Source organism: Budorcas taxicolor, chromosome 11 (genome assembly GCF_023091745.1).
Source record: "Budorcas taxicolor isolate Tak-1 chromosome 11, Takin1.1, whole genome shotgun sequence".
NCBI classification, from domain to species: Eukaryota; Metazoa; Chordata; class Mammalia; order Artiodactyla; family Bovidae; genus Budorcas; species Budorcas taxicolor.
The window spans coordinates 52,077,494-52,104,374 of NC_068920.1; the positions used below are offsets into that span (position 1 = coordinate 52,077,494).

General features: G+C 59.8%; 5 protein-coding genes across 7 annotated transcripts in view; 2 read left to right on the forward strand and 3 right to left on the reverse strand.

Annotated features, from left to right (window-relative positions):
- Positions 1–4,243: 4,243 nt before the first annotated feature.
- On the reverse strand, positions 4,244–8,052 carry RING1 (ring finger protein 1). The gene is made up of 7 exons (XM_052648145.1): positions 7,977–8,052; positions 7,760–7,882; positions 6,895–7,055; positions 6,581–6,796; positions 5,337–5,726; positions 4,885–5,161; positions 4,244–4,649 (listed from the first exon to the last, which is right to left on the reverse strand). The coding sequence occupies exons 2-7, from the start codon at positions 7,835–7,837 to the stop codon at positions 4,548–4,550; spliced, it is 1,224 nt and encodes a 407-aa protein (XP_052504105.1). The 5' UTR covers positions 7,838–7,882; positions 7,977–8,052; the 3' UTR covers positions 4,244–4,547.
- A 1,797-nt stretch (positions 8,053–9,849) lies between these two features.
- Positions 9,850–11,906, reverse strand: HSD17B8 (hydroxysteroid 17-beta dehydrogenase 8). Of its 2 annotated transcripts, none has more exons than XM_052648148.1 (9): positions 11,840–11,906; positions 11,465–11,682; positions 11,239–11,355; positions 11,034–11,126; positions 10,846–10,931; positions 10,669–10,753; positions 10,466–10,508; positions 10,236–10,310; positions 9,850–10,042 (listed from the first exon to the last, which is right to left on the reverse strand). In XM_052648148.1, exons 1-9 carry the CDS (start codon positions 11,883–11,885, stop codon positions 10,026–10,028), a joined length of 780 nt encoding a protein of 259 aa, XP_052504108.1. In that variant the 5' UTR covers positions 11,886–11,906; the 3' UTR covers positions 9,850–10,025. The 2 variants fall into 2 exon arrangements, with proteins under 2 accessions (XP_052504108.1, XP_052504107.1); XM_052648147.1 differs by having other exon boundaries at positions 11,013–11,126.
- Positions 11,907–12,097: 191 nt separating this feature from the next.
- SLC39A7 (solute carrier family 39 member 7) lies at positions 12,098–16,144 on the reverse strand. Its single transcript, XM_052648140.1, has 8 exons — positions 16,020–16,144; positions 15,300–15,714; positions 15,042–15,210; positions 14,831–14,884; positions 14,533–14,697; positions 14,241–14,381; positions 13,838–14,034; positions 12,098–12,964 (listed from the first exon to the last, which is right to left on the reverse strand). Exons 2-8 carry the CDS (start codon positions 15,708–15,710, stop codon positions 12,692–12,694), a joined length of 1,410 nt encoding a protein of 469 aa, XP_052504100.1. The 5' UTR covers positions 15,711–15,714; positions 16,020–16,144; the 3' UTR covers positions 12,098–12,691.
- A 171-nt stretch (positions 16,145–16,315) lies between these two features.
- On the forward strand, positions 16,316–23,059 carry RXRB (retinoid X receptor beta). Of its 2 annotated transcripts, none has more exons than XM_052648138.1 (10): positions 16,316–16,715; positions 17,373–17,620; positions 18,121–18,277; positions 18,620–18,799; positions 19,909–20,081; positions 20,613–20,742; positions 20,953–21,085; positions 21,189–21,292; positions 21,611–21,716; positions 21,827–23,059. In XM_052648138.1, the coding sequence occupies exons 1-10, from the start codon at positions 16,484–16,486 to the stop codon at positions 21,972–21,974; spliced, it is 1,611 nt and encodes a 536-aa protein (XP_052504098.1). In that variant the 5' UTR covers positions 16,316–16,483; the 3' UTR covers positions 21,975–23,059. The 2 variants fall into 2 exon arrangements, with proteins under 2 accessions (XP_052504098.1, XP_052504099.1); XM_052648139.1 differs by having other exon boundaries at positions 21,201–21,292.
- Positions 23,060–24,441: 1,382 nt separating this feature from the next.
- The window catches only part of COL11A2 (collagen type XI alpha 2 chain), a 30,571-nt gene continuing 28,131 nt past the window's right edge, over positions 24,442–26,881 (forward strand). The window contains exon 1 of the mRNA XM_052648115.1: positions 24,442–24,523. Within this exon, the coding sequence (XP_052504075.1) occupies positions 24,442–24,523 (82 nt within the window). The remainder of the gene's footprint in view (positions 24,524–26,881) is intronic.

Below are 26,881 nucleotides of genomic sequence, written 5' to 3' on the forward strand. Positions count from 1 at the left end.
TGAAGGCAGGGACCACATCACACACCTGTCTGTGGTACCCAGATCCTAGAACACGTGGTACCCAGGTTGTGACATGTGGTGGACTCAACACATAATTCCTGAAATGGCGGAACTGACCAGCAGCCTCTCAAGCGATCCTTTCACCGCTAAGGTTCTTCAATCCCTTCTTATGTGTGGCAACAACCAGCTTCTCTGATACATCACTGGGAGAAATCTGCCAAGGTCTACAGAGTATTCTTTATAAAGGGGAAGTTAATACAAGAATGAAGGTCTACCTTATCCTAGAACATGAACAGTAACAATACATTTATTGAAGGTGCCGTCCAAGGGTCCAAGGGGTAACTCCCCCAGCAGAAACTTTTACAAGGGTCAGTGATGACGCCGCTTCCCGAGTGGTCTAGTGGTTAAGAACCCACCTGCTAATACAGGGGACAGAGGTTCAATCCCTGGCCCGAGAAGATCCCACACACCTCGCAGTAACTAAGCCCACGTGCCGCAACTACTGATCCAGCGCTTTAGAGCCTGGGCTACTGACGCCCTCGAGCCTAGAGCCTGTGCTTGGAAATGAGAAGTTACCTCAGTGTGCGCTGCCTCTAGAGCAGCCCTTGATCGCCGCAAATAGAGAAAACCCGAGCGCAGCAACGAAGACCCAGCGCAGCCAAAAATAAATCAATGAATATTTAAACAAAAACAAGTCAGTGATGATGGTGCCCTTCTCAGGGCTAGGCTGGGCCCAAGGGTGCCCATCTTGAGGGATGCTCCTGGGACTCCCTGCTGATTCTTGTTCAAAACCAGTTTCCTGGCACATGAACAAGACAGGAAGCGAGCAGTCTTGTGGAAGAAGTACAAATGCCAGGAAGTGCTTGCATTGGCCAGCGGTCTCTTGCCGGGCTTCTACCCAGCCCTGCTCTACTTTTTCCGCATCCAGAACCTCCCACTTTGTCCTCCAGTCTCGCTTGGCTCCTTCCTCCTCTGGTCTCCATCTCCTCCATTTCCCTGCTGCCTCCCTGGATATGTGCCTGTTTTCACCTTTTAATAAGAAGCCCCCGGTGCTGCTGGAAAGAGCAGCCTTCATCTGGGCTTTATTCTTAGCAAGAATTGTGGTGAAGCTCACAGAAAACCCTGCCATGGCCTGTGGGGCCAGAAGCAGGCACAGGGAGGTGGCCTCATCCAATGGGGTGCTGGGTGGAGCAAGAAGCACCCAGCAGCCTCTGGGGGGAGTGATGGGGCTGGGTGGGAATTTTTTGGGTGACTGGGATTTTGATGGTGGGGGTTGTCATGGAGATCTCTGGGGATTCAGTTGTTTCTATAAAGTGACGCTTTCAAAAAAACCACAGGGAATCGAATCCATCCGAGATGACAGCAGGTCCCAGGCAGCCTGGTTAAACGTCTCAGGTGGAGGACAAGGGATTGAAAGTACAGATTCCTTCCTAAGAAAAGCTTTTCCCAGGGGATTAGATTGTGAAATAGAAGTGAGGTGGACTGGGCCGCTGCAGTTCCGAGTCAGTCGCCTGATGTGGCGGCTCTGGCCAGAATGGGGTGCGGTGGGGAGCGTGCTCCATCATGCCTCCCACGAGGAGGCAGTCGCTCCCACTGTGGGGGGAGTCTGTCCCCAGGGCCCTCCTCTGTCCTTCCCACTGGGCGTGGATGGTTGTCAAGGCAGAAGGGTGTTTGGAGGAGGTGGGCAGGGAAAGGGCTGCTCACTCACATGCACCAGGCAGTGCTGGGAGGGCTGGGGGCAAGCGAAGAGGAGGTCCGCAGGCCAGGCAGGACAGGGCCTCGTGGTGGAGCAGGGTCAGCAGGGGGGTGACGGCAGATGGGGGGGCCGGGTGTTTGTCCTGCGTCCTCCTCCCCTGCCTGGGCCCCCCACAGGTTGGGGAGGGGGGTGAAGGTGAGAGTAGCCGCTTGCGGGGGGGTGGGGGGAACCAGAGGGACAGAGGTGGTACAGGCAGGCTGAGCCCTGCCCCCCACCAAATGGGTGGCCGAGGGCCTCAGTGACTCCTGCCTTCTCCCCGAGGAGCCCCGGGTTCCTGTGAGGAGTTTGCCAGGGTTTGGGTGGCAGCCAGGCAACAACAGAGGCCTCAGGGTTAGGCCTCAGCTGGGCAGGGGTCTCCTGCAGCCCTGGGCTCGGGGGCTCAGCTTATGCCCGTAGACACATAATCTGCTATGGTCTGGGGATCAAGAAGCCTGGAAACAATAAAATGAGAGGAAGAAGAGGGGAGAGAGAGACTCCCCTTGTTTCTCCGTTCCCCCTAGCTCCCCTCCTTGGAGGCACCTTCTCTGTGAAGCTCTCCTTAACCACCCTGCAGTTTCCAGCGCTTCTTAATCACTCCGCACCATGTCTGGGACCCCTCCTGCAGGGACCGCTTGTCATTCATCCTCTAAGGACCAGAGCAATCTACCGCAGCGGTTCTGTACCCCGCCCCACACACCCCGTGCACATCAGACTGGACAAGGAGGGTCTCTCCTTGTACACATGCGGGCCCCACCTCACAAGGCCCTTTCTGAAGCAAGGTTGCATGGTTTGTAAGCAGCTGTCAGAGATCTGCACCACAATTTGTTAATTCCCCTCCTTTCCTCTGTATCTTGTCCTTCAACAAAAGTCAAGCTCCCTTTTGTATACTTGGTGTCTCACTCTGCCTCACCCACAGGTGCGGGCCAAACTGGGAGAGGCCGAAGGACTTGGGGCACTAGCCTAGGAGGTGGGAGGGACGGAACTGGCGTCTCCTGTACCGGCTTCGGCCCGTACTGGGGAAGAGAGGCGTCGGGTCCGGGCTGGGAGTCACTTTTTCTTTGTTGTGGGCAAGGAAGGTGTCCCTGGGGCGACAGCTCTGCGCGGCACTCACATGGAGTCATCAGAGAAGGGAGGCCTGTGAAGTTGTCTCAAGGGCGGGGGACGGCGAAGGAACGCGGCAGCAGGGCGGGCGAGGGGAGCGGGAGAGGCAGAGGGCGAGGGTGGGGCGGTGCGGCCTGGGGCCCGAGGAGGGAAGGGCCCGAGCAGCCCGCTGCGACTCCTGGGAGAAGCAAGAGGGCGGGGAGCAGGCTGCCGGGCTGGCTGGGAGTGGTGGGGGTAGGGGGTAGGGGTGGGGGGGCAGTCGCTCCAGGCAGCCCCTGGAACCAAAAAGAAGCTGGCTTCCTTCCAGATTCTTCGGCTCCCACCTCAGTACTCCCTCGACTGCTCCCCATCGGTTTCTCTCCTTTGAAACACCGGGAGAGACGTCGCCCTCATATCCCGGGGGCGTCTCCCCCCAGGATGCCTGAAGTAGGAGAGAAAGGGAGCCAGGATGGAGGCTCCAGGAGAGGGGAGAAGGGGCTCCTCCCTGGAGGGGGAAGCGGGTGTTGTCCGTTTCTGCAGGGTGAGCGGTTTCAGGGGTGGGCGCCCGGTCACCAGGGCTGCAGAGGACTCCCCGTGTCCGCCGCACAGAGGGTGGTGGGCACGAGAGGGTGTCATCGAGAAATGCTAAGTGTGCAGTGGGGTGCCCTTTGGGTCGGCAGGTCAGACCCCCAGGCTGACCCCTCCGCTAGGAGGGCCGAGGCTGAGCCAGCCACAGGAGTTGGGGGCGCATAAGGCGACGGAAACAGGAAGTGTGAGGGGCAGAGAGGTCGAAGCGCGGCCGGGGGGCAGCTTTGGTCCCTCCTGGAGAGGGACCCCTCCGCAGCCCGGCGCCACACTGCCCAGATGCAGCCCCTCTCGAGGTGGGCGGGCAGCGAGGGCTTCACCGAACACCCCCAGCCCTCTGCTCTCAACCGCCTCCGGGACGCTGCGGAGCTACAATCCTGGGTAGGGAGGCGGGGTCGCAGGACGTCTGCAGGCAGTTTCTCGCAGCCCTCCCCACCTCCGCGCCTTTTCTCCCCAGCTTCTCAGGCACGGTCAAGGAATCATCCCCCTTCCAAACATCAAGGCCCGCCATGTCTACAGACACACCTTCCTCTTAAGCTACTTTTCCTGTGGTACTGACACCCCTGATCCCAGCCTGGGCATTCAGGTCACAGGGGCAAGCTTGGGAACTGACTTCACACCTTCCACTCTTCCAGCTTCACAGATCGGTCCTATTTTCCTACGTATTTGCTGACTTGAAGATTCAGGAAAATGGGCCCTACACACCATGAATAGCCTTTGACATCTCCTCCCCATTTCCAAGACTGACTCTACATGATTTCTAGGGCTCTCTCCCCAATCTTTGTTTCCATCTCCTTCTAGTACACCCCTGATAAAGAGACACAGAACCGCAGGTTTCAAAGAGGAAAAAAAGCAAATTTGTTGTTGTTGGTAGGAGGGCACGGAGGGGAGGGCTTTTCACCCTCCCCAGCATCTTGTGGACGGGAGGTTGAGGGCAATAGAAAAGGCAGCAGACAGGGGCCAAGCCCCACTCTGTACAATATAGAAGAATCTGATATAGATACTTTGTATAAAAGCCACTTGTCCTGTTTGTGTCTCTTGCTGGCTGGTCAGGCTGGGGGGCTCTGGGGGACAAAGAAGCCAGGCAGGGGGTGGGCCAGGACTCCAGGACACCCCATGGCCCCATTCTCTGGCCGTCCCTGTGGGGTCACTTTGGATCCTTGGTGGGGGCATAGCAGAGCTCCAGTGGTCGGGACACCTTCCAGAACTTCTCATTCACCAGCTCCAGGGTCAGGGAGCCATTCAGCGTCTACAGAGGTGGCGGAAGGGGGAGCAGAAAAGTGAGTTGGAAAAGATGGTAAGATGAGAGGAAAAGCGACCAAACGGAGAGGAAAGACAAAGAAACAATAAACGGGGCACAGCGAGGACACGGGCAAGATGGGGAAGGACAGAAAGTAGACGGAGATGCACAGGAGAGGGCGGGCCGCTGAGGAGGTCGGGCCTGCGGCTGCGCACCCCCGCCCCCGACACTCAGCGGTGCTCACCGTGAAAGCCCCGCCCCCGGGAGCGATGTAGATGGTGTACTGCTTTTCGCTGACGCCCTCCAGACTGGGCAAGGCAGGCTCCTCAGGGCCGTCGGCTCCCCCGGCACCCCCGCCCTCCCCCCCACCCCCATCAGGTCCCGCGGTGGCATCAGAGGGGCCCCCTCCAGGCCCTCCCGGCTCCCCCGCCTCTTGCTGCTGCCTCCGCTCGAGAGCAATGCGCAGGGCCAAGTACTTGGAGAGATGGTCCACGGTGGCATTCCCAGTGGTCTTCACATACCTGGGTAGGAAAGGGGGCAGGCTGAGGGCACAGACGCCTCAAACGGAGCAGCCAAGTGGGAGGTGGGCACAGGGCCGCTGGGCTGGGGGCTCTTTCTGGGTCTGGGCGAGGCCCACTTGTGATGCAGACCATGACCCTTGGTTTCTCAGTGGTCTGGGGAGGACGAGGCTCTCACCTAGTCTGGCAGTATTCTCCCTTCTCCACGAGCAGGGGGTGCGGCCGGAACACGAGCTCGATTTCTCCACCTGGCTCTGGGGGGCTGGGAGCCCCGGGAGGGCTTGGGGGGCCCAGGGTCCCCCCTCCCAGGGTTCCTCCCCGGTCACCCGAGTCTTCAGAGCCGGCGCCCCCACCCACCCCACCAGTGCCACCCCCCCCTGTCCCTACACTGCTGCCCCCTGCGCCCCCTCCTCGGGGTCGCTTGGGAGCAGGGCCTGGGGCAGAGTCCGGGGCCGAGTCTGAGCTCACGTCCTCTCCATCCCCCTCTCCCTCCCCAGGCTCTCCTTCGCCCCCACTCATCGTCGTGGTCTGATCTGACCCGGGCATCGGCCGCCTCACACGCTGGGCCCTGTGGGAGCAAGTGGTCGAGATTAGAAAGCACCAAGGATAAGGGCTTTCGACTTTAAACTGCAGAGAATTAAGAAACCAGGGAAATCTCAACGATGATTCCTAATATTTATTCCATACTAATTATGTGCCAAGCACGTTGCTAAGTGTTTGCACTGATTGCCTCAAATTACACAAATCCTACAGATGCACGTAATTATACCATTTTTTTTATGGCTGACGAAACTGAGGCTTAGAGAGGTTAAATCATTAGTCTGAGATCATAGTCGCTTTGCCTCTCAAAGTGTGGTCTAAGACCCAGTAGCACAGGCTTGAAGAAACACAGAATCCGGGCCCAGCTCCTGACCTACCGAATTAGAATGTACATGTTAAGCAAAACTCAGGTAATTCAAATACACTTTGAAGACTGAGCGACGCTGCCCTAGGAGGTGATTTACTTCCGGCAGTGTGACCCCAAAGCTTGTGCTCAAAAGTCACTCTACTGCTCTAACTTCTAGAAAGTTAGAAGGCGAGGTATTCATCAAGAGTAACAGTGCCAGGGACTCTCTGGTGGCCCAGCGGCTAAGACTCTGCACTCTCACTGCAGGGGACCTGGGCTGATCCCTAGTCAGGGAACTAGATTCCACATGCTATAACTAAGACCCTCTGCAGCCAAATAAATAAGTATTAAGAAAAAAAACCAATAGTAGTGCTAGTTACTAACTAAAAAGCTATGTTCACATCCACGACCTCCAGACATGCAGTCAGATGGTGGTGGGCGCTCACGAGGCTGAGGCCTAGCAGCAGAGACCTCCAGGTGTCTGACCCGTGGCTCCATCCCATCGCCCCGTGTCCACCTCCCTGTGGCCCCCAAACCTGTGCATGGCCTGCATGCGCAGCCCCTCCTCAATGCTAGAGCTCAGCGCCTGCTGGTTGTGCAGGCGGCTGAGGCGGATGAGCACCCGGTCTTGGTGGGCCTCGTACTCCTCCCGGCTGGGGTAGATCTTAGAGATCAGAGCATCGAAGTTGGGGTCCGGCCGCAGAGACCGCTTGGATACCAGCTTCTTTCGGCAGGTAGGGCACTCCTTATTCCTGGGGTGGGAGAAAGGTGGCCCTGAGCCTTCAGTCACTGGGCACGGAGGGCCCGCTCTCTCCCCCTGCCCCCACCTCAAACACATCCCTCCTGTTACCCGCTGCGCAGGGCCGTGACGATGCAGTCAGAGCAGAACCGGTGGAGGCACTCCTTGGTTGTCATCGTGTTCTTCAGCATGTCCAGGCAGATGGGGCACATCAGCTCTGAGTGCAGCGACCGGGGGGAAACCGCAATCTCGGTGCCATCCATGATGGCTTCCTGGAGACGGTGACGAGTGGAAAGGCGGTGGTGGAAAGAGGTAAAAGGGATCTTAGAAACAAGCAGTCCATGAAACTGGAGTCTTGAGAAATGCAGTGAGATGGCAGAATCTGGGTACCCCATTTGGCCACTTGAGGAAGAGAGAAATCCTAAGAGTAGGTGCTTTGAAATAGGATGATCTGAGGTTTGGCGATAGGCCTGGAGATGGGCACGGCACAGATTTTCCTTCTGGGGAAGACTTTAGTCAACAGAATTTCTTCCAGTGCGGTCCTGGGACTGCCTATATCAGAATCCCTTATGGTGCATGCTAAAAATGCAGAGTCTGGGGTCCCATCCCATTACTGTTAGTGTGTGTGTGGGGACGGTGTGTGTGTGATATCCGGCCCAGAATTCCATTTTTAATGCACTCCCAAGGGGAGTCTTAAATGCACACACTTATGATGCGGAACTGAAGACCAGGGAAGTTCATTTCAGCCTGTTTACTATCTTTCAAGCGAAGACAATAATACTTGGCTCTACCTCTCTGGCACGTCAGTTTTGAGGATTAAACGAGCTAAATGTGAAAAGTGATTCCAAAGCAGGGTAGGGAGTGAGAAGCTGGGTAGAAAGGGGCCAAAAGTGGAAAAGCGGCTGTGAGAAGGGGGTCTGCGGATGGAGCCGTCTAGTGAAAGGCAGTTAAGTTGCAGTCGGAGAACCCCTGTCACCTGCGGGGTCCGGTGGAGCTCATACAGGCTCAGTTCCCACGTTTTGCTGGCGTTCTGGGCGTTCGCCGGCGTCGTCATGGTGACCGCACCACCGCTGCCCCGCCGCCGCGCCGGAGAGGTGGGCTGGCGGATGGGGGAAGGGTGTCAGGGGGCCCGGCCCTCGCGCGGACCCCGCCCTCCGGGGCTCCCCGCACCGCGCCCCCGCGCGGCCCCTCACCCGGGTCCCGCCGTCGGCGCCCCAGCCGCCGCAGCGCCGCTCCCGGGACCGGGCTCTCCGGCCGAGGCCGTCCGGTCCCCAGCCGCCGCTCAGACAGCAGCTCGCACCGCCGCCGCCGCCGCCGCCATGGCCCGGGCGCTGGGCCCTGCGTCACTTCCGCCCGCCCGCGCCCCCCCCGGCGGCGGGGACGTCACCCGGAGGCGCGCGCGGGTGGCAGCGCCGTGGACGCCGGTCCCCCGCCACCGCCGCCGCCATGGCCCGGGCGCTGGGCCCTGCGTCACTTCCGCCCGCCCGCGCCCCCCCTCCCCCGGCGGCGGGGACGTCACCCGGAGGCGCGCGCGGGTGGCAGCGCGGTAGACGCCGGTTCCCCGCCCCCGGGGCCCGCGCCGCGCGGGGGCCGCGCTCCTGTCCCCGGGCTGCCGCCGTCCCCTCCCCGAAGCCCCCGTGGGGTCCTCCGCTCCGCAGGGCGGGGCCCGGTGTCGCCGGACCCCGGGGAGGGGCCGCCTCCCCCCGGCCCGTGCCCCCGGCGGCTCTAGGGGCCTGCGTACCCGCTTCCCCCGCACGGCTTCTCCGCAGTCCCAGCCCGGGATCCCAGGGCGGAGGGGGGGAAAGCCGCAGAGGAGTCTCTGCCGCTGCCGTCCTCCGGCCCCGTGAACACGGCCCAGTCCCGACGTGCCCGGGATCCCCTCCCTACCCGGGGGACCTGCGCCGCCCTCCGCCTTGGCTCTCCCTACACCCTCCGACCCGCTCTCCCCCTCGAGGTTTTGGGGCTACGGCTCGGGACGTCCAGACTCAACTCTCGGCCAGAGCTAAAGACTCGAGAATTGCGTTTGGACAATCAGGAGCCGCGGCCCGGGGCGGGGGAGGGAGGCGCCCGGGAGGTACGGGGGGATGAAGGCACCACGCGGAAGCAGGGACACACACGCACCCGCACCAGGTGGGGCCCCTCTCGGGGACCGCGTGTGCGCGTGTCGTGGCGGGGGCGGGGGGCCCGCCAGGGGCCGAATGTCCGGAGCGGGAAGCGGGCTTAAGCCTCCTCCAGGACTTCCCAGTAAAGGAAGGGTCGGGGAAGGAAGAGAAGAGGAAGGGGCAGACCATCCCCATTGAGGGCAGGGGATGAGAGGGGTACGGGGGGCGGGGTGGAGGGAGAGATCCTGATGGGCGTCCTGTCTCCTCCAGCCTGAACTGGGGTGCCAGGACTTGGGTTGCAACTGCCAGGGGGTGGCCTGTCTCTGGGGCAATGCCGCAGTGGGTCCCCTCACCCCCTCCCCCGGTTCCCTCTACTTCCCTGTCCTCTCCTTCAGTCCGTGGCCAGTCCTTATGTGGGCTCCAGAGTCGATTAGCGCGGACCCCCTCCCCTTCTCCTCCTCCCAGCCCCCTCCCTTCCTTCTGCTCTCCTCCAGCCCTTTTCATCGGCTGGCCCACTCCCCTAATCCTGGCCCCCTCCCCTAATCCCCCCATCCGACCCCTGGCCGGCTGCAGCTATTGTAAGGTGGAGAGAAAGGGGAGGGGGGACTCAGAGAAAGGAGAGGGGTGGGGGAGGGCCACCTGTTCCAAGACCCCCTCTCAAGGCTAGACTGGACACCAGGATGGGACCATGAACAAATCACCCTTGGGGACTGTAAGGACCCAGGGAACTGGGGGGAAGGGACTAGGGCTACAGGATCAGTGGCAGGGGGTGGGGCAGAGACCCCTCCCTCCAAAAGACCCAGAGTGTCACGCACACACAGTGACACACACTCTCGCCTCTCACACCCGGCGGCGGGGGTTGCCCTGGGAGACCAGGCAGTGAAAGGGAACAATCCTTCGCAAAAGGGAAAGGAGGGGGAGGTGGGGAAGGGTCTGAGGACTTGGACACAAGAAGAACCGGAGGTGGCAGGGAAGAGGTTTTGGAATTTATTAGGGTCACAAGCACCCCTGCCTCCCATATTCAGCATTCCTGAGCCATACACAGCCACCCCTTTTGTAGCCTGGGAACTCCGAGTCCTCATCAGCAGGAGGCCAGCAGAGCAGCGGGGGAGTGAGCAGAGTCCAGGGTCCTTGAGGCAGTTACATGAAAAGACCTCCTGGGAGGGGCAGAAACATTTGGACAGATGTGTAGGTGGAGACAAACCGGCTGCAGGGGAGGCACCCACTTCTGTCCCTGGCCTCTGGGAACTCCTGCCCTTCCCTCGGTGGCTCCAGACTCCTCTCATTAGCTTTCTCCTATCGTCTGGGTTCGACTTCTCTGCCCTCTTCCTCCCCACGATGGCCTCATACCAGTGACTTCCACTGATGCCCCTGTGATGTATCCACTGTCTTCAGATGCCAAGAATGCGACGACATCTGCCACATCTATGGGAGAGGAGGGGAGAGAGCAGAATCCTCACTCTCACAGGCCCAAAGTAGCTGTCACCTCCCACCAGAATCCTCCCCACCCCCCACTACCAATCTTGGTGAGACCCCCCTCAGATACCATAGACTTTCAGGTCTCTTCATTCAGTGCTCACCCTCAGGGTTCCCCATATGTGCCATTGGGATCATTCCAATCACCTGTAAGGAAACACTCATATGACTGAAAGTTTCTTTTGTGGGTTCCCTGTGCAGTTGTTGACTCTCTGCTGTTTGCCTTGCACTGGGCCCAGCAGCCTCTCTCTGAAGCTGGGAGAGGCTGGCCTCTGAATCATTCTGCCCTCCACCCACAGTCTCCTACCTTGTCCAGCACTTTCTGTGGCACTTTCTGGGTCATGGGTGTTCGAATGAACCCTGGGAGGACACTGTTGCAGCGGATCCCGTGTCTGTGGAAAGGCGAGTGTCTGCTGACTCCAGAGACGACTGAACACTGACCCCTTCCCCTGATTTTTCACATGCCCCCAGGCGTCTGACCAACCGTCCAAGTTCCCGGGCTGCAGACTGGGTCAGCCCAATCACTCCAGCCTTGGATGCAGCATAGTTTGTCTGTCCCATGTTCCCCACCTATGGGTGCGCCGGAGACGTGGGATGAGTCAGGGGTCACAAGGAGGGGCTCTCCTCTCTGTGCCCACTTGACTGGCTCACCTCCTCCCAGCTCAGCCTGACCTTGCCTATGATGCTACTGATGTTGATGATGGAGCCAGGACAGCCGCTGGACACCAGGGTTTGGGCTGCAGCCTGAGTGACTAGAAAGATGCCCTGTGGGTGGAGCGGGAAAGTCACAAGGCAGGAAGGATCAGTTGGGGTGACGGTCCTCCAACTCTCTCCCCAGGCTAGAGGACCCAGAAGTCACGGGTTCAGAGGTCACCACCTTGAGGTTGACAGCTATGACTTTGTCCCAGTTGTCCTCAGACATGTGGAGTAGAAATTCATCCCTGGTGATGCCCGCACAGGACACAACGACAGACGGCGGGCGAGAAAAGCAGGCCTGTGGCGGGGGGTGGGGCGGGGGTTACACACCGAGAAACCGTGTAGAGCCGAGGGCAGTGGAGGCAACATTATAGGGCTTTAAAGGGGCGAGGGCGTCTGGCTTTCACCTGCACTTGCTCCAGCAGGCGCCTGGCGGCCCCTGCCTCGGACACGTCAGCCTGGAAGGCGGCGTGGACTCCGCGGGGCGCCCCCTCCTCGCTCCCCGGCCCTCCCAGCAGCTGCACCGTCTCCCGCGCCGCCGCCCCGTCCAGGTCGCAAGCGGCTACGGCGGCACCCTCGGCGGCGAAGCGCACGCTGACGGCGCGGCCGATGCCGCCGCCCGCACCTGGGACGGGAGAGGACAAGCGGGCGCGGGGTCAGAGGTCAGCGGAGCGCAGAGGTAGTAAGACCCGGGCCGGAGATCAGGGCGACTGCGCGGCCCGACGGCGCGCCCCGGACGTCACGGTGGCACCCCAATCCGCCCGGGAGAGGAGCCCCCCCACCTGTAACCAGGGCCAGCGCGGAGCGCAGTCGGAGCGGAGACGCCATGACAGCCGGCGGCCGGGCGGGGCCCCACGCTGGGCCACTCCGAGCGCAGAGGGGGCGCGGCTAGCGCGGAGCCGAGCCAATCGAAGCCCGGCCGGCGGCCACAGGCGGGGCCGGCCCCCAGCCGCGGGGGCGTGACCAGGCGCCGCTGCTGGGGGGCCTGGGGAGCCAAGGGAAGGGGGCCCCAACCCCCCGAAAAAGACAAAGACTGCGCGTAAAACGCAAGGTTCGAGGGTTTTATTTCCGGTCCTCACCCCTCCTCTATTCAAAGTAATATAAAAGAATAGAAACAAAAAAATCAGGCCATGAGATTAGCAACTAGCCATTCCCGCCCCACCCCCCAATCACTCCCAAATCAGGTCACACGATTGACGTTTATCCCCGACTTCTGCTACTCCCTTTATGGAGGTCTCTGGTCTTCCCTGGAGCCTCCACCAACAGGCGGGAGAGAGGGAGGTGGGCCCTGGAGAAGCCTGTGCGTGGCGGCTTGGTCCTCTGTGAACAGGCAGGGTGGGGGACGTGGGGTAGGCTGCCAGGACTCCTCTCTTCCGGCCTTCCGGCTTTAGTCCTCAAACCCAGCAACATGGTCAGCACGTGCCCAACACTAGGGCCCCTCTGGACTTCATCCTCACCTCTGCAGCCCCTGCATGACTGCCCGATCTTGACAGCCCTCAAGCCAAAGTCACCATTTCCCTAGGATACAACTCTCTCCTTTGGCAGATGTCCTAGGCCAGGACCCCCCAGCCTCCACAGACCCCTGACCTGGAGGGCTTAGAGGCTAGAGGTTTGGGGCTGGTTTACCCCATTTCTCACTCGAGGTGGGCAATCAACACCATCATGACAACTCCCCCCAACAGCCCCAGCACCTCCAGAAGTGACTGCAATGGTGATGCCTCCCTCAGCAGCTCAGGCAACACCGACACTGTTGCTACATAGATAAAGCCACCAGCAGTGAATGGCAGAATCCAGCCAGGACCCGCGCCGCCTGCAACTTCACTGCCCACTGCCCCTCCTTCAGTTAGAAGGGCACAGGCTGTGCCTGCCAGTGCCCCTACTGCCGTCAGTAGTTGTAGACGCATCGCCTGGTGGGCAGAAAAGAGAGAGAGGCACTCATCAACGTCTGAAGGTTATTGGTGGTTTAGACATTGCTGGAATGGTCTAGGAGTGCATGAATAGGGTGCATGTCCTTGGAAACTAAAGAGTAAAGCAAAAAGAGGGGGGGCTAGAATAGACACTTTCTGAAAGATCTTAGAGTTCCCTTTCCACAGACCTTCTGACTCAACAGGTCACGGTAGGGGGCACGGTGTGAATGACCCCTATACTATTCAGATGGTTTCTGGATCACAGCTCAAGAACTACTGAACTGCAAGACAAACATAACTTTTTCCTTTTCACTACTAGAGGATCCACTGTCACCAATACAGGCATACCTCAGAGATACTGTGAATTCAGTCCCAGACCATCACAATAAAGCAAGTCACATGAATTTTTTAGTTTCCCAGTGCATGTAAGTTATATTTACACTATCCTGTAAGTGTGCAGTAGCATTATACCTACAATGTAAGAGCTTAATTTAAAAATACCGATTAAAAAAGGCTAACCATCACCTAAGCCTTCAGCAAGTTGCAATCTTTTTGCTATAGTAACAGCAAAGATCACAGATCAAAGTAACAATAATGAAAATGCTTGAAATGTTGCAAGAACTACCAAACTGTGACTCAGACGTGAAGTAAACAGTGTTGGAAGAAAGGTATCAAAAGACTTGCTCAACAGAGTGTTGCTACAAATTTGTAAAAAATGCAGTATCTGCTAAGTGCAATACAGAAACACAATAAAACAAAGTATGCCTGTAGTACAATTTGTTTCAAACTCATGAGTGGCAGTCTGGTTTGGGGCTAGGTGAGCAGAGGGTAAAGGGCGTCAGGTAACCATGTTTGGTGTACACCATCACCAACCTGCTTTTTGCTGCAGCCAGACTGGACCAAGATGGCAAAGTCTCCGACTTCATGGGGCACCTCATGTAGCAGAACAGTCATTGTGGTCAGGATCCCCAGCCCCCGGCCCCCTCGAAATGAAGCACCAATGGCTAGACCATCCGTGAAGTTGTGTGCCAGGTCTGCAGCCAAGTTCAGGTACCCTGACACACGTAGGTCTTTTACAGGAGAAAGGGAAGATGAAACAGTTAGAGGCATTCATCACCCCTAGTCCCAGCCATGATCAGCCATTATCACATCTCCCCGAGAGACCACTTCATATCCAGCCCCAGTATTTCCCAGACACCTGCCATCACCCACAGCGCTATTTCCAGCAATTCACAACTATGTCTCTGGCCCAAGCCTATGGAACCCTGGCTCTCACCTGACCCTGCTTTCTCCTCTTCAGCGTTCTGAGGTCTCACTGGCCCATCTTTGGGCCTTGTACTCCCCCCCCTCCTCTTCCTCAATGCCCCTGCCTCCTTTTCTTCTTCCTCTGAGCTCTGTTTCTCCTTCGAAGAACGCTCTGTACGTGAAAAAAGGAATTGGTGTAAGCGGAGAACAAAGATCTGCCAATATATCCTCACAAGGCTAGTCTCCTCCCACTTCAGAACCTTAAAATGAGGAGATCCTAAGGTAGGCAATGTGGCTTTCAGAAAAATTGTTCCTGGGCTCACCCTGTCTTCCATGTTCATGACTTTCATGTGTGTGACCATGAGCATGTCCATGTCCGTGACTGTGTCCATGTCCTCCTTTTACATGTCTCACAAATTTCTCCACCACAAGAAAGGCGACAATTCCACTGAGGACCCACAGTCCTACAGAGAGAATGGGGCCCTGGCCTGGGAATAGATGCATTGAGACATTAAGGGAGATGTGGATTCTGGACTCTTCCTCCCCAAGCATAGGAGAAGAACAGGAGAGACAGACCTTCTCCAGCACCCCAACCCGTGTCTCCAGCCGCCCCTTCCTCACCACTGTGGGAATGTCCATGTCCTGGCTGCTCCAGAGGGTGGTGAGAATGAGGTTCTGGAAGAAGAGGGAGAAAAGGCCAGATGAGGGAACCAAGCAAGGGGTGTGTATTTGCAGGAACACTAGAAGGTCAGGGGTCACAAAGGGGAAAGAACAGTCTTGCTCAAAGACTAAAATTCATTAAGATTTGAGGTAGAAGCTAAAGATCACTTACCCAAAGCATGAGGAATGAGATGCAGGAAAGCATCTCCCAAGAGCCCACCAGAAGCAAAACTCAGCAAGATCTGGAGCAAAGAGCGGTGGCGAGCAGAGTTTGACTCCACAGGGATAAGAAAGAGGACGAAAAATGGAGCTGCAGAGATCAGCACCGTGGCCCCCAGTGCCTGGTGAGGGAGAGTCAGGGGTTAAGAGGTGTGGGGTTTCCCAACAATACAGCATCAGCCTCCCTCTGCCCCATCCCCAGGGGACTCACATAGGCCCAGAGAGTGACAGTGTCCAGGTCCTGCTTGACGCCTAGAGCCCCAGACTCCCCATAGCCTCCATGACTGTGCTCATGGTCATGTCCGTGTCCTCGGTGGTGGAGGCTCTCATGGGAGTGGCCGTGACTATGGCCATGGTGCAAATCCTCGTGTGCATGTCCGTGGTCGTGACCGTGGGTATGCCCATGCCAGATGCTCTCGTGAGTGTGGCCGTGGCCATGGGCATGGCTGTGTCCGTGGTGGAAATCCTCATGTGAGTGCCTGTGGCTGTGGCCGTGGAAGTCCTCGTGCAGGTCTTCGTAAAGGTCTCCATGACCCCCGTGTCCGGCCACTAGCAGCCCCAAGGCCGCCCAGGTCAGCAGTCCCACGGCCACCCAGCGGGGGGCCCCCAGGCCCCTGGCCATCACGCTGACCAGAGGGACAGAGACAGTGACTCCACTTGGCCCTCACTTCTACACCCATGCGGGGTCCGCTTTACTCCGTCCGCGCCCACCGTCCACTGCTATGGGCCGCTCCCCCATTCCGTTCTGTTCCCACCCACTGTTCCCGAGACTCTCTTTATCCCGAACCCCTTCCCTGATACAGGGCCCCCGGGACTCCGCTCTAGGCTTCGATCCTCCACTTTATGGACTCTCTGGGCTCTCGTCTCTATGACCCGCAAGGTGAGGAAAAGGGCCTGGAAAGGACAGTAGAGAAAAGCAGGGAATTCTCACCGGCTCCGGGATCCTCTCCTTTCCCGGTTTGCTCGGACGTGGCAGTCCCGCCCCTAGCTCCCGCGAGAACTTGGGAGTCCCGTTCTACCTCGGTCCCAGCACCTTTACCAATATGGCCGCACTCCGGGTGGCGGGGATGCGGACCAGCCCTGGCGCGCATGCGCGGATGTGGAGGTTATTTGAGGGGATGCCGGGCGAGACTGGCTAACAGGCGGGAGAAGACCGCCTCCTCCGTTTCCAACTAGACGAGGGGGCGGGAACTAGCGCGGAGACTTCCCGTCTATACCAAGATGGCTGCCACACTGGCGCTGTCATTTTGCTACAGGGCCGGGCGAAGCGCTTAGTTTGACCCGGTTGAAGCCAGAGTCGTTTTCTCTGGGGCTTCCTCGTGCTCGGCTCGTCCCCCCGAGCGGTCCTCGGGAACCCCTGGTGCCGCTCGGCGTCCCTACACTCAGCTGGGAGTCATGTCTTGGGCTGCGCGCCCGCCCTTCCTCCCCCAGCGGCATGCCGCAGGGCAGTGTGGGCCGGTGGGGGTGCGAAAAGAAATGCATTGTGGGGTCGCGTCCCGGTGGCGGCGGCGGCGGCCCTGGCTGGATCCCGCGGCGGCGGCGGCGGCGGCGGCGGCCGGAGGACAGCAGGTCCCGGAGCCGGAGCCGGGGGAGGCTGGACGGGACGGGATGGGCGACAGCGGGCGGGGTGAGTGAGCCCGCAGACGGGCCCGGGCGCCGAGACCCCGACACCGGCGGCCCTTTCCCCCTCCCGGGCGCTCTCCCGGGCGCCCCCGCCCCCTTGTTTGTAAACACGCGTCCCCTCCTCCCGGGGGCCGCAGTGCCCTGCCCTCGGGGCGGGGCGGCCAGGGGTCGCTTCCGCTCTCCCAGCGGCGGCCGCCGGAGGCCCGGCTGCCCCGCTGTCCCCGGCGCAGGGCCCCGGTCCTCGAGCCTGAGGACCCTGGACTTTGGGAGGCGAGTTCCGCGCCCTCGGCGGGGTCTCTCTCCCCTGCACGTTCGGGCGGCGAGCTGGGAGTGCAGAGGCTGGCGGGTTCCCCCCACGTGCTGCCCCACCCACACGAGACGCCTCCGGCCTGGAGTGGCCAAATTCACTATTTGGAGCTTGCCTCCCCTCAGCTCTCCTCCTCTTGTTTATCAGCCCCTCCTCCCACCACGATTAGGGGTTCAGCCCTTGTTTGGCAGTAGGCTGCCTCTGGACTTGGGAAGGGGTGGAATGGGGGCGCGGTGGGGAAATCAGAGAGAAAGAATGGAAGTCTCCCGTTGGGCGATCCAAGACTCATTTTCTCTTTTTGTCTCTCCTGTCTCTGTGTGTCTGTGCCTGTGTGTACCCTCCCTCACCCCCCAGACTCGCGAAGCCCAGACAGTTCCTCCCCAAATCCCCTTCCCCAGGGGGCCGCTCCCCCTTCTCCTCCCGGACCACCCTTGCCCCCTTCAGCAGCTGCGTCCCTTGGAGGTTCTGGGGCTCCACCCCCACCCTCGATGCCACCCCCACCACTGGGCTCCCCCTTCCCAGTTATCAGCTCTTCTATGGGGTCCCCCGGCCTGCCCCCTCCAGCTCCCCCAGGATTCTCCGGGCCTGTCAGCAGTCCCCAGGTGAGAGGTTGTGACCCACTTAACTGCCGCTCCACTTTCGTTTCCTTGTTTTCCTCCTGACTCCAGATCCTTGTATGAACTTCCCTGGTCCACTGAACTTCTAGTCTTGGCAGGCTTGTGGTCCTTGTGAAACCCCTGGCCCTTCCTGAGGTGCCACTGAACTTTCAGTGCACGCCTCCTCCCCAGTACTATAAAAGAACCTATTATTCTTGATGTCCCTTTTGTCTATCAGTGATTTTTTTGCCTTTTCGGTCCCATCTGCCCTTCTAAGATAAAAGCCCTTTGGGGCCACTGTGTTGCACAATTTCAGGGGACCGTTATGTCTCATCTCTTCGGGGTTGTGCTCCAGGGGTGGCCCTTCCCAGGCACTGCAGCGTAGTGTTCTTTGTAACGTGCAGTGCAGGGCCCAGCCTAGGTGGTAGAGAATGATGTCCGTCCCCTCTGAGAGATTATCCTTCCCAATGAGTCTCCCTGTGACTTCCCTATTTCCCCCATCCCAGATTAACTCAACAGTGTCGCTCCCTGGGGGTGGGTCTGGCCCCCCTGAAGATGTGAAGCCACCAGTCTTAGGGGTCCGGGGCCTGCACTGTCCACCCCCTCCAGGTGGCCCTGGGGCTGGCAAACGGCTATGTGCAATCTGCGGGGACCGAAGCTCAGGTATGGGGCTCAGAGGACTAGCAGGGAGGAAGAGAGTGTGTGTACCACGTATCGTCATCTGGGGGATTCCCAGGGGCTCGTGAGGTTTTGTTTGAGCTAGTGAACTGGGAGAGGCGTGATGAGAATTGAGGAACCTCCGGCTTAGATTTGGTGGGGGGTTGGTCAGAGGGGGGAGGGGACTGGTCTAGGGTTTTTGAACCCTGAGAAGAATGGAACTATATCATCCCTCATATCCTGGTTCGCTAAGTTTGCTGGGGGTCGGGTGGGCAGGAGGAGGTGGACAGGAGCCCTCGGGGCCCAGGGTGTACGTGCAGTCTCACGGCCCTTCCTCTTGTCTCACAGGCAAACACTACGGGGTTTACAGCTGCGAGGGCTGCAAAGGCTTCTTCAAGCGCACCATCCGTAAGGACCTGACCTACTCGTGCCGGGACAACAAGGACTGCACGGTGGACAAGCGCCAGCGGAACCGCTGTCAGTACTGCCGCTACCAGAAGTGCCTGGCTACTGGCATGAAGAGGGAGGGTAAGGGGCCTCCCCTTGTGCCTTGGGGGGGTGGGGGGGAGGGAGCAGTTCCGGGACCGCCCTCTCTGGAAGGCGGGGCCCCTCTCTCTCCCCCAGAGGGCGCTGTTTCATTCCTCTCTCCCATGCACGTCCGCTCTCCTCCCTGGTACCCTGATCTGGTCCCTTGAGTTTCCTTCTTAATGGTTCTGCCACTCGGGCCTGAACCTCTGACCACCACCCACCCCCTCACCCCGGGCTGGTGCTAGGATCACTTTTCCTTCCCCAGGATGGTTTCTCTAGCTCCCCCTCTCTAACCGGATTAGCTTTTCTTCTCTTTGAGCCTGCCTTCCACTCTGGCCTCTTGTCTCCGTGGTATCTGTGTTGGCTTCTCCAGACTCTGGGACTGTGCTCTCTTAAACTGCAGCCTTTACTAAAAGACCCCCAAAACATCCTTCCCTCTTTTTTCTCTCTGTTTTAAGTCTGATTCTGAAATCCTGAGAGAGATGCTTTAGGGAGCTTATATTGGTCACCTGCCTCATTTTAGAGAAGATGAGCCTGAAGCCTGGCTTTCCCAAGGTCATGCAACAAGAGAGTGACAGGCCTGGGATCAGAACCCATGTCCCTGAAGACCCAGGCCCAGTGCACCTTCTCCTGCCGCTTGGTTGAGTCAGAAGAACACCAGATTTGCAGTTAGGAACACTTAAGTTTAGATGTCTGATGTGCCATGTATCGTGTGAACTTGGACAAAGTGTTTTAATGAACTGCCTCAAAATCGTTCTCTTTAAAAATGGGGTCAAGAGCTCACAGGGTGGTTATAATACTGGAGTGAATGTTAAAGCACGCTTGGCATGTTTCTTCGTATGTAGTAGGCCTTCTGTTTGAATGTTAGCTTTCTGTCTAATTTCTCTGTCCACCTCTGTTACTTCTTGGAGTAGTCATCTGTTCTTTCATAACTCCTGTGTCTAGACTGCCACAAATATGCTGTGGTTTCAAGTGACTTCCCCAGTTTCTGTAAATATCTTCTGAGTTAGGCCAGGAGACCCCAGTATAGCCCTAAGGACACTTTGGAATCTCCTCATGGCTGGCTGCTGACTCTCCATTTCTCTCTTCTCCTTCCCCCTCCCCCTTAGCTGTACAGGAGGAGCGTCAGCGGGGGAAGGACAAAGACGGGGATGGGGAGGGTGCCGGGGGCGCCCCCGAGGAGATGCCTGTGGACAGGATCCTGGAGGCGGAGCTCGCTGTGGAGCAGAAGAGTGACCAGGGCGTGGAGGGCCCTGGGGGGACGGGGGGCAGCGGCAGCAGCGTGAGTGCTCTCCTTCCCGCTGGGCTGGGGGCGGGCCCCGGGCTAGGTCTGTGCTGCGCCCCATCCCCGTCCCTCCCCTCACCACCCTTCACACTGCCGGGGGCTGCAAGTGCCCCCAGACACGGTCTCGCATCTGAGGTGGGCACGGCAGCGTCCTCTGTCCTCACTCCCCAAACACCCACAGGCAAGTCCCAAATTAACAGTTGTCTTCCTGAATGCCAGAAGAGCAGGAGTGGGTTCAGATGGGGCCTGAAGAGACTGCAGATAAGGTGCTGGTCAACTTTGCGACCCCATGGGCTGTAGCCCACCAGGCTCTTCTGTCCATGGGATTTTCCAGGCGGGGACTGGAGTGGGTTGTCATTTCCTTCTCCAGAGGATCTTCCCCACCCAGGGATTGAACCTGGGTCTCCTGCTTTGCAGGTGGATTCTTTACTGAATGAGCCACCAGGGAATTGTCCAAAGTGTTTTATGATTGGGGGTTTCCCAGTGTGCTTCCAAACCTCCTGTAACTCTGAGCCCTCATCCCTGCAGCCAAATGACCCCGTGACCAACATCTGCCAGGCAGCTGACAAACAGCTCTTCACGCTTGTTGAGTGGGCGAAGAGGATCCCCCACTTTTCCTCCTTGCCTCTGGATGACCAGGTCATATTGCTACGGGCAGGTCAGTGACCTTGGACCCCTCGGACCTCTTGTCTTTGGACCCCTCTTGGACCTCCTGACCTTCAGGGACCCCAGTGACCTTACCTTACGTTTTCAGGGAGCCAGTCTCGTTGACCTCACCCCCTCTTCTCCCCTTCCTTCAATGTGCTCTCTACCCTGTGGCCTCGTCCCTGGCCCCTGACCCTTGTGGGCACCCCCCCGCCCCCCCCAGGCTGGAACGAGCTGCTTATCGCCTCCTTCTCTCACCGATCCATCGATGTCCGAGATGGCATCCTCCTCGCTACAGGTCTCCATGTGCACCGCAACTCGGCCCATTCCGCAGGCGTGGGAGCCATCTTTGATAGGTCAGTGGCCCTCAGCTGGCATGGCCTGGTGGTCGAGGGGGCGGGGCTGTAGGCTGGTCCGTGTCCAAGGCTGGCTGAGCTGTGACCTTTGAGTGACCTGCAGGTCCCTCTCCAGGGTGCTGACAGAGCTAGTGTCCAAAATGCGGGACATGAGGATGGACAAGACAGAACTTGGCTGCCTGCGGGCAATCATTCTGTTCAATCCAGGTAAGAGGAGGGCTGCCCCTGTTCCTCAAGACCCAGGCAGCCTTGCAGCCGCCTCTTCTTCGGAGACTCCTCAGTTACCCAGCTGCCCCCCTCAACCTAGAAATCTCCCAGCTGACCAAGAGGAACCCACATTCGTTGAAAAACGTTCCCTTTCCGATCCCATCCCCCAGACCCTTTGCGCCCCGCTTCCCTGGCCAGGCATTTGGTGAAGGGTGTGTAGGTGGTGCCCAGAAGGAACATCGTGTGGGCCATGTCTCCTCATTTGTCCTGGTTTGATTGGTCCTCCTTCCTCTTCCTCCTCTCTTCCTGCCATCCCAGATGCCAAGGGCCTCTCCAACCCCAGCGAGGTTGAGGTCCTGCGAGAGAAAGTATATGCATCCCTGGAGACCTACTGCAAACAGAAATACCCTGAGCAACAGGGCCGGTGAGACGGCGCTGAGGGGCCCCGGGCCCGCACCGGGGTGGGGGTGCCACCAGGGCGTGTTCAGGGCCCGCGTGGCCCCAGCTCTTACTCAGCATCTCCCATGCCCTCAGGTTTGCCAAGCTGCTGCTTCGTCTTCCTGCTCTCAGGTCCATAGGCCTTAAGTGTCTAGAGCATCTGTTTTTCTTCAAGCTCATCGGTGACACCCCCATCGACACCTTCCTCATGGAGATGCTTGAGGCTCCCCACCAGCTGGCCTGAGCCCACACGCAGACGTGCTGTTCCTCACGCTGGGGGAGGGCACAGCGGCAAGGGACTCTGGGCCTTGGGGCAGGGTGGGGAGGGACTGTGTTCCTAGAATCTTGATGGGATGGAGGAGCACAGGGCAGAACTGATGCCTCCAGGGGGTGTCCCTAAACCCTGTAAGGGTTTGCTTGAGGGCCCAAGTCAGAGGGACCCAGACCACTGGTGGGCCTCTCCCTGCGGCGGCCTCGAGTCTCCAAATTTGTCTGGCTCTGCCACGGTCTGGGGGGCTTTCAAAACTCCAGCCTGGAGTGGCCTCTCCTCCCCCAGCACAAAGCCCCGTCCTTGCTCCCAGGTCCTTGCTGCTCGTCTTGCCTCACTCGGCATCCCCATCCGAAGAATGGAAAGAGAACTCCCGCAGAGATGGATATTGGGGGGCAGGCCCCCCAAACTGATGGACATGGGAGGAAAGCTCTGCCAGGCCTTCCTCTAACCCAGCCTGGCAGATGGGGGCTTCTCTGGAAGGAGGGGACCCTGTCACTGTCTCCTGGCCAGAGTCCCGTCTCACACTTCCCCACCTCCGGCAGTCAGACTGAGAAGGTCCCAGGCTCTGCGGGGTGAGCCTGGGGCTGCAGAGAAAGGTGGTGGTGGTAGTGGTGAAGGGGTGGTGGGAACCCATCTGCTATTTTTAATTTCCTCGAGGACAGAGACTTGCAGTTAGACTCAAAGAAGTACTGTACTTCCCCAGGTTGACTAAGAGATGCCAGTGGTGGAGGTGGTGTCTGGGAAAGGCAGGGCCTGGGGTGCTCTGGGTTCTCTCCGGCTCTTCTGTCTGTGTTGGGGAAGGGGTCTGGGCTGAGGTCAGGGCCGGGGTGGTGAGTAGTCCTCAGGCCTTTCCCGTCTCAGCTCCCCCTGCAGCCCCGGGCTCACCCTGCAGAGCCTGGGACACTGTCCTGGCCTGATTGAGGGGAGATGGCCGGCCTGCGGAGGTGAGGTGCTGGGGCTGCATGACTTCTGCCCTGCGGCTCTTCTCTCCGGGGTTCCCTTCCCGTATCTTTCACTCACATAAAATTGCTTTCAAATTAAAATCGCTGTTTTCTGGACTGAGGTGACTGTCTTGGGGGTGGGGAGGAGCGCCGCCCCGGGCCGCGGGTGGGAGGGTATCCGGTGGGGCGCGCTCCCTGGACGCCGCGGCTGCCGCTGCAGTTCCTTAGGGCTGGGAGGCGGGCGAGGGGGGGCGGCGGGGGGGTGGACACAAGGGGCGCTTTGTGGTGAGGGAGGGGGCCGAGGGTGCGCCGGGCCGGGGCGGGGCGGCCGTGGAGGAGGGCGGCCGGCTCAAAGGCGCCTTGTTCGCCGGCGCCCTCCCAGCGCCAGCGGGCGGCGGCGCCTCGGCTCGCTCCGGGCGGCCCTTCGGCCGCGCCACGGGCTCCGGGCAGACCCGGCGCCGTGCCCGCCCGTGGGGGCGCCCTGGGCGCGGAGCGCCGCGGCCTTCTCCGGCGTTGCCCGCCTGGAGGCGGCCTCGTCCCCGAGTGACCCCGATTCCCGGACTGTGCCAACCCGCGTGGCCGCCCCCCGCCGCCCCCCTCCGCGACTGGATGCCTCTCCACCTGGGCTCCAGGACGCCCTTACGTGGTGGGCCCCCCTACATCCCCTGGGACCCGATCAGCCTGTATGTGCGTCTGTCCAGTCTCTGGCCTCCCCTCTAGGGCCCCCCGCCCCGCCTCAACCCCCCCCCCCCACCTCCACGCTCCCCTCGGCCGTCGGGTTGCAGGTCCCCAGTCGCTATCTATAGCGGTGTCTATAAATACCCCGCTCCGGGCTGGGCTCTGTAATTACAGCGGGCGGGCCGGGCCGAGGGGAAATAATTATGGAGATCCGATGGGGTGAGGGGAGGTAGCGACCCCCGGGCCCGCCTGTCCCCTCCCACTACATTCCGCCCTGGACTTTGATGAAAGGGGGCTCTGGGTCTCCAAGGGGGAGCAGCAGGGGAGGGGTCTTGTGACTGGACCTCTGGGTCCCCCCAAAATAGACTGGGGAAGAGATATTGGGGTTCCCCGAAAAGAGCATCCTAAGGTACAGGCCACTGAGTCCCTGCGAGAAGCAGAGGAGAGCAGCCCGAGGGCCGCGAGGGAGGGTTCCCGTTCGCGCCCCCCCCAACCAGGTGGAGATCGGGGGTGGGGTTTCCCTCGGTGGCTGTGGGCGGGCGGTTGGAGGCGGGGGCTGGGCCGGGGGCGGGAGCGAGCTGGGGGCTCTGGGCTGCTGGGGTGGCCGGGGACACACAGGAGCGGCGGCCACCGAGGAGGGAACAGCGCCGGAGCCCCGACGGCGCCCCACTGCATGGAGCTGGGTCCCTGAGAGCCGTCGCCACCCGGCAGCCTCCGACTTCCCCAGGAGCCCGGCGTCCTCGCTCTCTCTCGCAGCCTCGGGGTGCCCAGCGCCGCCGGCGTTCCCTGGTCCCCGGGACCGGGCGTTCCGGGCGCCAGCCATGGAGCGGTGCAGCCGCTGCCATCACCTCCTGCTGCTGGTGCCGCTGTTGCTGGGGCTGAGCACCGCCCCCGCCTGGGCAGGTAAGCGGAGTCCCAACGCCTGGGTCATCGGAATCAGGCTGGAGGTCCGCATGTCCTCGGTACAGGGGACAGCGGATACCTAGGGACGGGGGGGAGGCTTCTGGGTCTGAGAATGGGATTTGGGTTGGTCAAGGGTCCAGGCAGGAGGGCAGGACACCTGGGTTCCTTGGAGCCAGAATGGAGATTTGTTTTCTTCTCTGAAGTGACCAGGGGAGGGCAGATAAGGCTGAATGGTGGAAGGTCGCGTGAGTGGGGATGGATGCTGGGGTACTCCAGCAGGGCCAGTGTGGTCCAGCCAGGTGCTGGAGTCAGGGGCAGATGCGAGTGTTGATGGATGGAGGTGCATGTCTGTCTTCTTTCTGTCCATATCTTTGGGGTGAGAGGGCAAGCATCCTTGGGTCAGAACAGAGCCCGGTAGGTAGGTAGAGAAAGAAGGGATGCCTGGACTGTTTGTCTCACTGGCTCCCCCGACAGGATCCCCTTCCCCCTCCGTGCCCTCGATCTTGCCACGCGGCTGGCTCTGGGGAGCCGTGGGGCTGACTGCCAACAGGACGGCCTCTGGACAGGCCAGGATCAGGTGTCTGAGGCGGGAGCCAACTCTCTGCATTCCTGCCCCGCCCCTCCCCCTCTGCCCAGCCGGGCTCCCCTGGGACCCTGGCCTCCACAATCCCAACCTTTACCTTCTTTTCCCCAGGATCCAGAAGTACTGGCTCTGGGGAAAGGGGGTTTGATGTGGATGAGGAGGAGGCTGAGAGTACCTGGGTAGCAGGCAGGCTGGAATAAGCCCCCCCACCCCACCCCAAACCTTGGAGACTGATCTGTATATAACTTGACTATTTATTTCTTCTGGTCAGAAGAGCAGCACCAAGGATTTAGATTAGATTATGGAAGGAAGAACTTTCAAGACAGGGAGGAGCTGAGGGACAGAAAATTGAAGTACGGGATGTCTGTAGACGCTAGGAGTCTTTTTTAGGGAGAAAAGGGATCCTTTAACGTGGAGGCAGGGAGGTGGCTGAGATGACTGTCTCTTATTTGGGGGCTGAGTGGGTAGAGGTGGGACTCTGGAGGGAAGTGGGTTAGTGTGGAATTCATCAGAACCAGGCAGAGTGGTGGGGGTAATGGGGTCACCAGTGGGGAGACTGGGGCAGACTGAGGCCAGAGCCAGGGTCCCCCTATGTGACTTGAAGTAGAAAGCCGGGTGGGTAGACCTGTGGCTAGGCCGTCTATAGGGTTGAGCTGGACTCTCCTGGGGTTTGGTAGAGGGTGGGGGCCCCTGAGGTCTCCTTGGCCTGGGGTCTCTGTGAGTCTCTGTGTCAATGTCTTACTTACCCTTCGTCTCTCAAAGCGGCCCTTGTGTGTTGATGTTTGCGGAGCTGCCACACGCGGGGGCCGGGCTAGGGCAGGGAGGTGGGAGGGGGCAAGGCCGTGGTTTCCCGGCTTCTGGACTCAAAGGGCCTTTTCTCTGCCTGCCCGCCTCACCTCACCCACCCCACCCAGCTCTGCGCTCCTGATCTCTCTGGCCCCTGCCCTGCCCGACACTTCTCTGAAAGTTTTGCTGGAACTTTCTTTGGTTTTCTTCCAATCTGGAACTGATGGTGTGAGCAGCGTGTGTTTGGGGGAGTGAGGGAGAAAGAGGCAACCTCTGTCTCCTGGGGAGTTTGAGCCCTCGGAAGCCAAGTTCTAGGCAGACAGGGCTGGTGGCCTGGCTCTAGAATCTTTGGGCCACGGGTGGCGGGGGTGGTGGGGCAGGGCCGAAGTTCCAGGTGCGGGGAGCTTGCCCGGGTTTTGGGCAGAGGACTCTGATGGGATCTGCAGATGTCTGGCTCCGGGCCCTGGATCTGCTCCGGCTCTGCGTGGCAGCTTCAGGCTCCCCGCGTGCCCCCGCCCCCCAGCCCATCTCCCCAGCCAGGGGCACTGGCTCTGGGGCTGGCTCCTTCTTGTATCTCCTTTCTCTGCATGGTCAGAGTGGCCCCCGCCTCCCCCAAACACGGGGCCTTCAGCAGCTTGATGCCCCCTCTCCATAGAGCTGCCTGTCTACTCTCTCCCTGGTGGCCCCCATCCCCTCCTGTGCCCAGGAGGATGGCTTGCCCAGATGTTGTTTATGCTGGAGACACTGGACAGAGGCCAGAGACCCAGAGACCGAGAGGAAGGAAGAGCTGGAGAAAGGAAAAGACGGGTAGAGGGCGAGGGAAGCGGAGGAAGATGGAAGAGCCAGGGAGAGAGAGACCGACAGAGTCAGAGAGACAGCACGTGAAGGGGAGGCAGGTGGAGAGTTGGAAGACAGAGATGAATAGAGAGATTTCCCTGGTGATCCGTGGTTAAGGGGCATGGGTTTGATCCCCGCTGGGCAAATAGGGT

Coding starts and splice junctions, on each gene's coding strand:
- RXRB (XM_052648138.1), top strand. CDS start 16,484: ATGTCTTGGGCTGCGCGCCCGCCCTTCCTCCCCCAGCGGCATGCCGCA. Junction 16,716..17,372: donor GATGGGCGACAGCGGGCGGG/GTGAGTGAGCCC, acceptor CTCACCCCCCAG/ACTCGCGAAGCCCAGACAGT. Junction 21,717..21,826: donor TACCCTGAGCAACAGGGCCG/GTGAGACGGCGC, acceptor CCATGCCCTCAG/GTTTGCCAAGCTGCTGCTTC.
- SLC39A7 (XM_052648140.1), bottom strand. CDS start 15,710: ATGGCCAGGGGCCTGGGGGCCCCCCGCTGGGTGGCCGTGGGACTGCTG. Junction 14,382..14,532: donor TCATGAACATGGAAGACAGG/GTGAGCCCAGGA, acceptor TTTCACGTACAG/AGCGTTCTTCGAAGGAGAAA. Junction 14,035..14,240: donor AGAGGAGAAAGCAGGGTCAG/GTGAGAGCCAGG, acceptor CTCCTGTAAAAG/ACCTACGTGTGTCAGGGTAC.
- RING1 (XM_052648145.1), bottom strand. CDS start 7,837: ATGACGACGCCGGCGAACGCCCAGAACGCCAGCAAAACGTGGGAACTG. Junction 5,727..6,580: donor CGCATGCAGGCCATGCACAG/GTTTGGGGGCCA, acceptor TTGCTCCCACAG/GGCCCAGCGTGTGAGGCGGC. Junction 4,650..4,884: donor CCGGGGGCGGGGCTTTCACG/GTGAGCACCGCT, acceptor CCACCTCTGTAG/ACGCTGAATGGCTCCCTGAC.
- HSD17B8 (XM_052648147.1), bottom strand. CDS start 11,885: ATGGCGTCTCCGCTCCGACTGCGCTCCGCGCTGGCCCTGGTTACAG. Junction 10,932..11,012: donor TCAGGCTGAGCTGGGAGGAG/GTGAGCCAGTCA, acceptor GCGCACCCATAG/GTGGGGAACATGGGACAGAC. Junction 10,509..10,668: donor CACAGAAAGTGCTGGACAAG/GTAGGAGACTGT, acceptor GTTTCCTTACAG/GTGATTGGAATGATCCCAAT.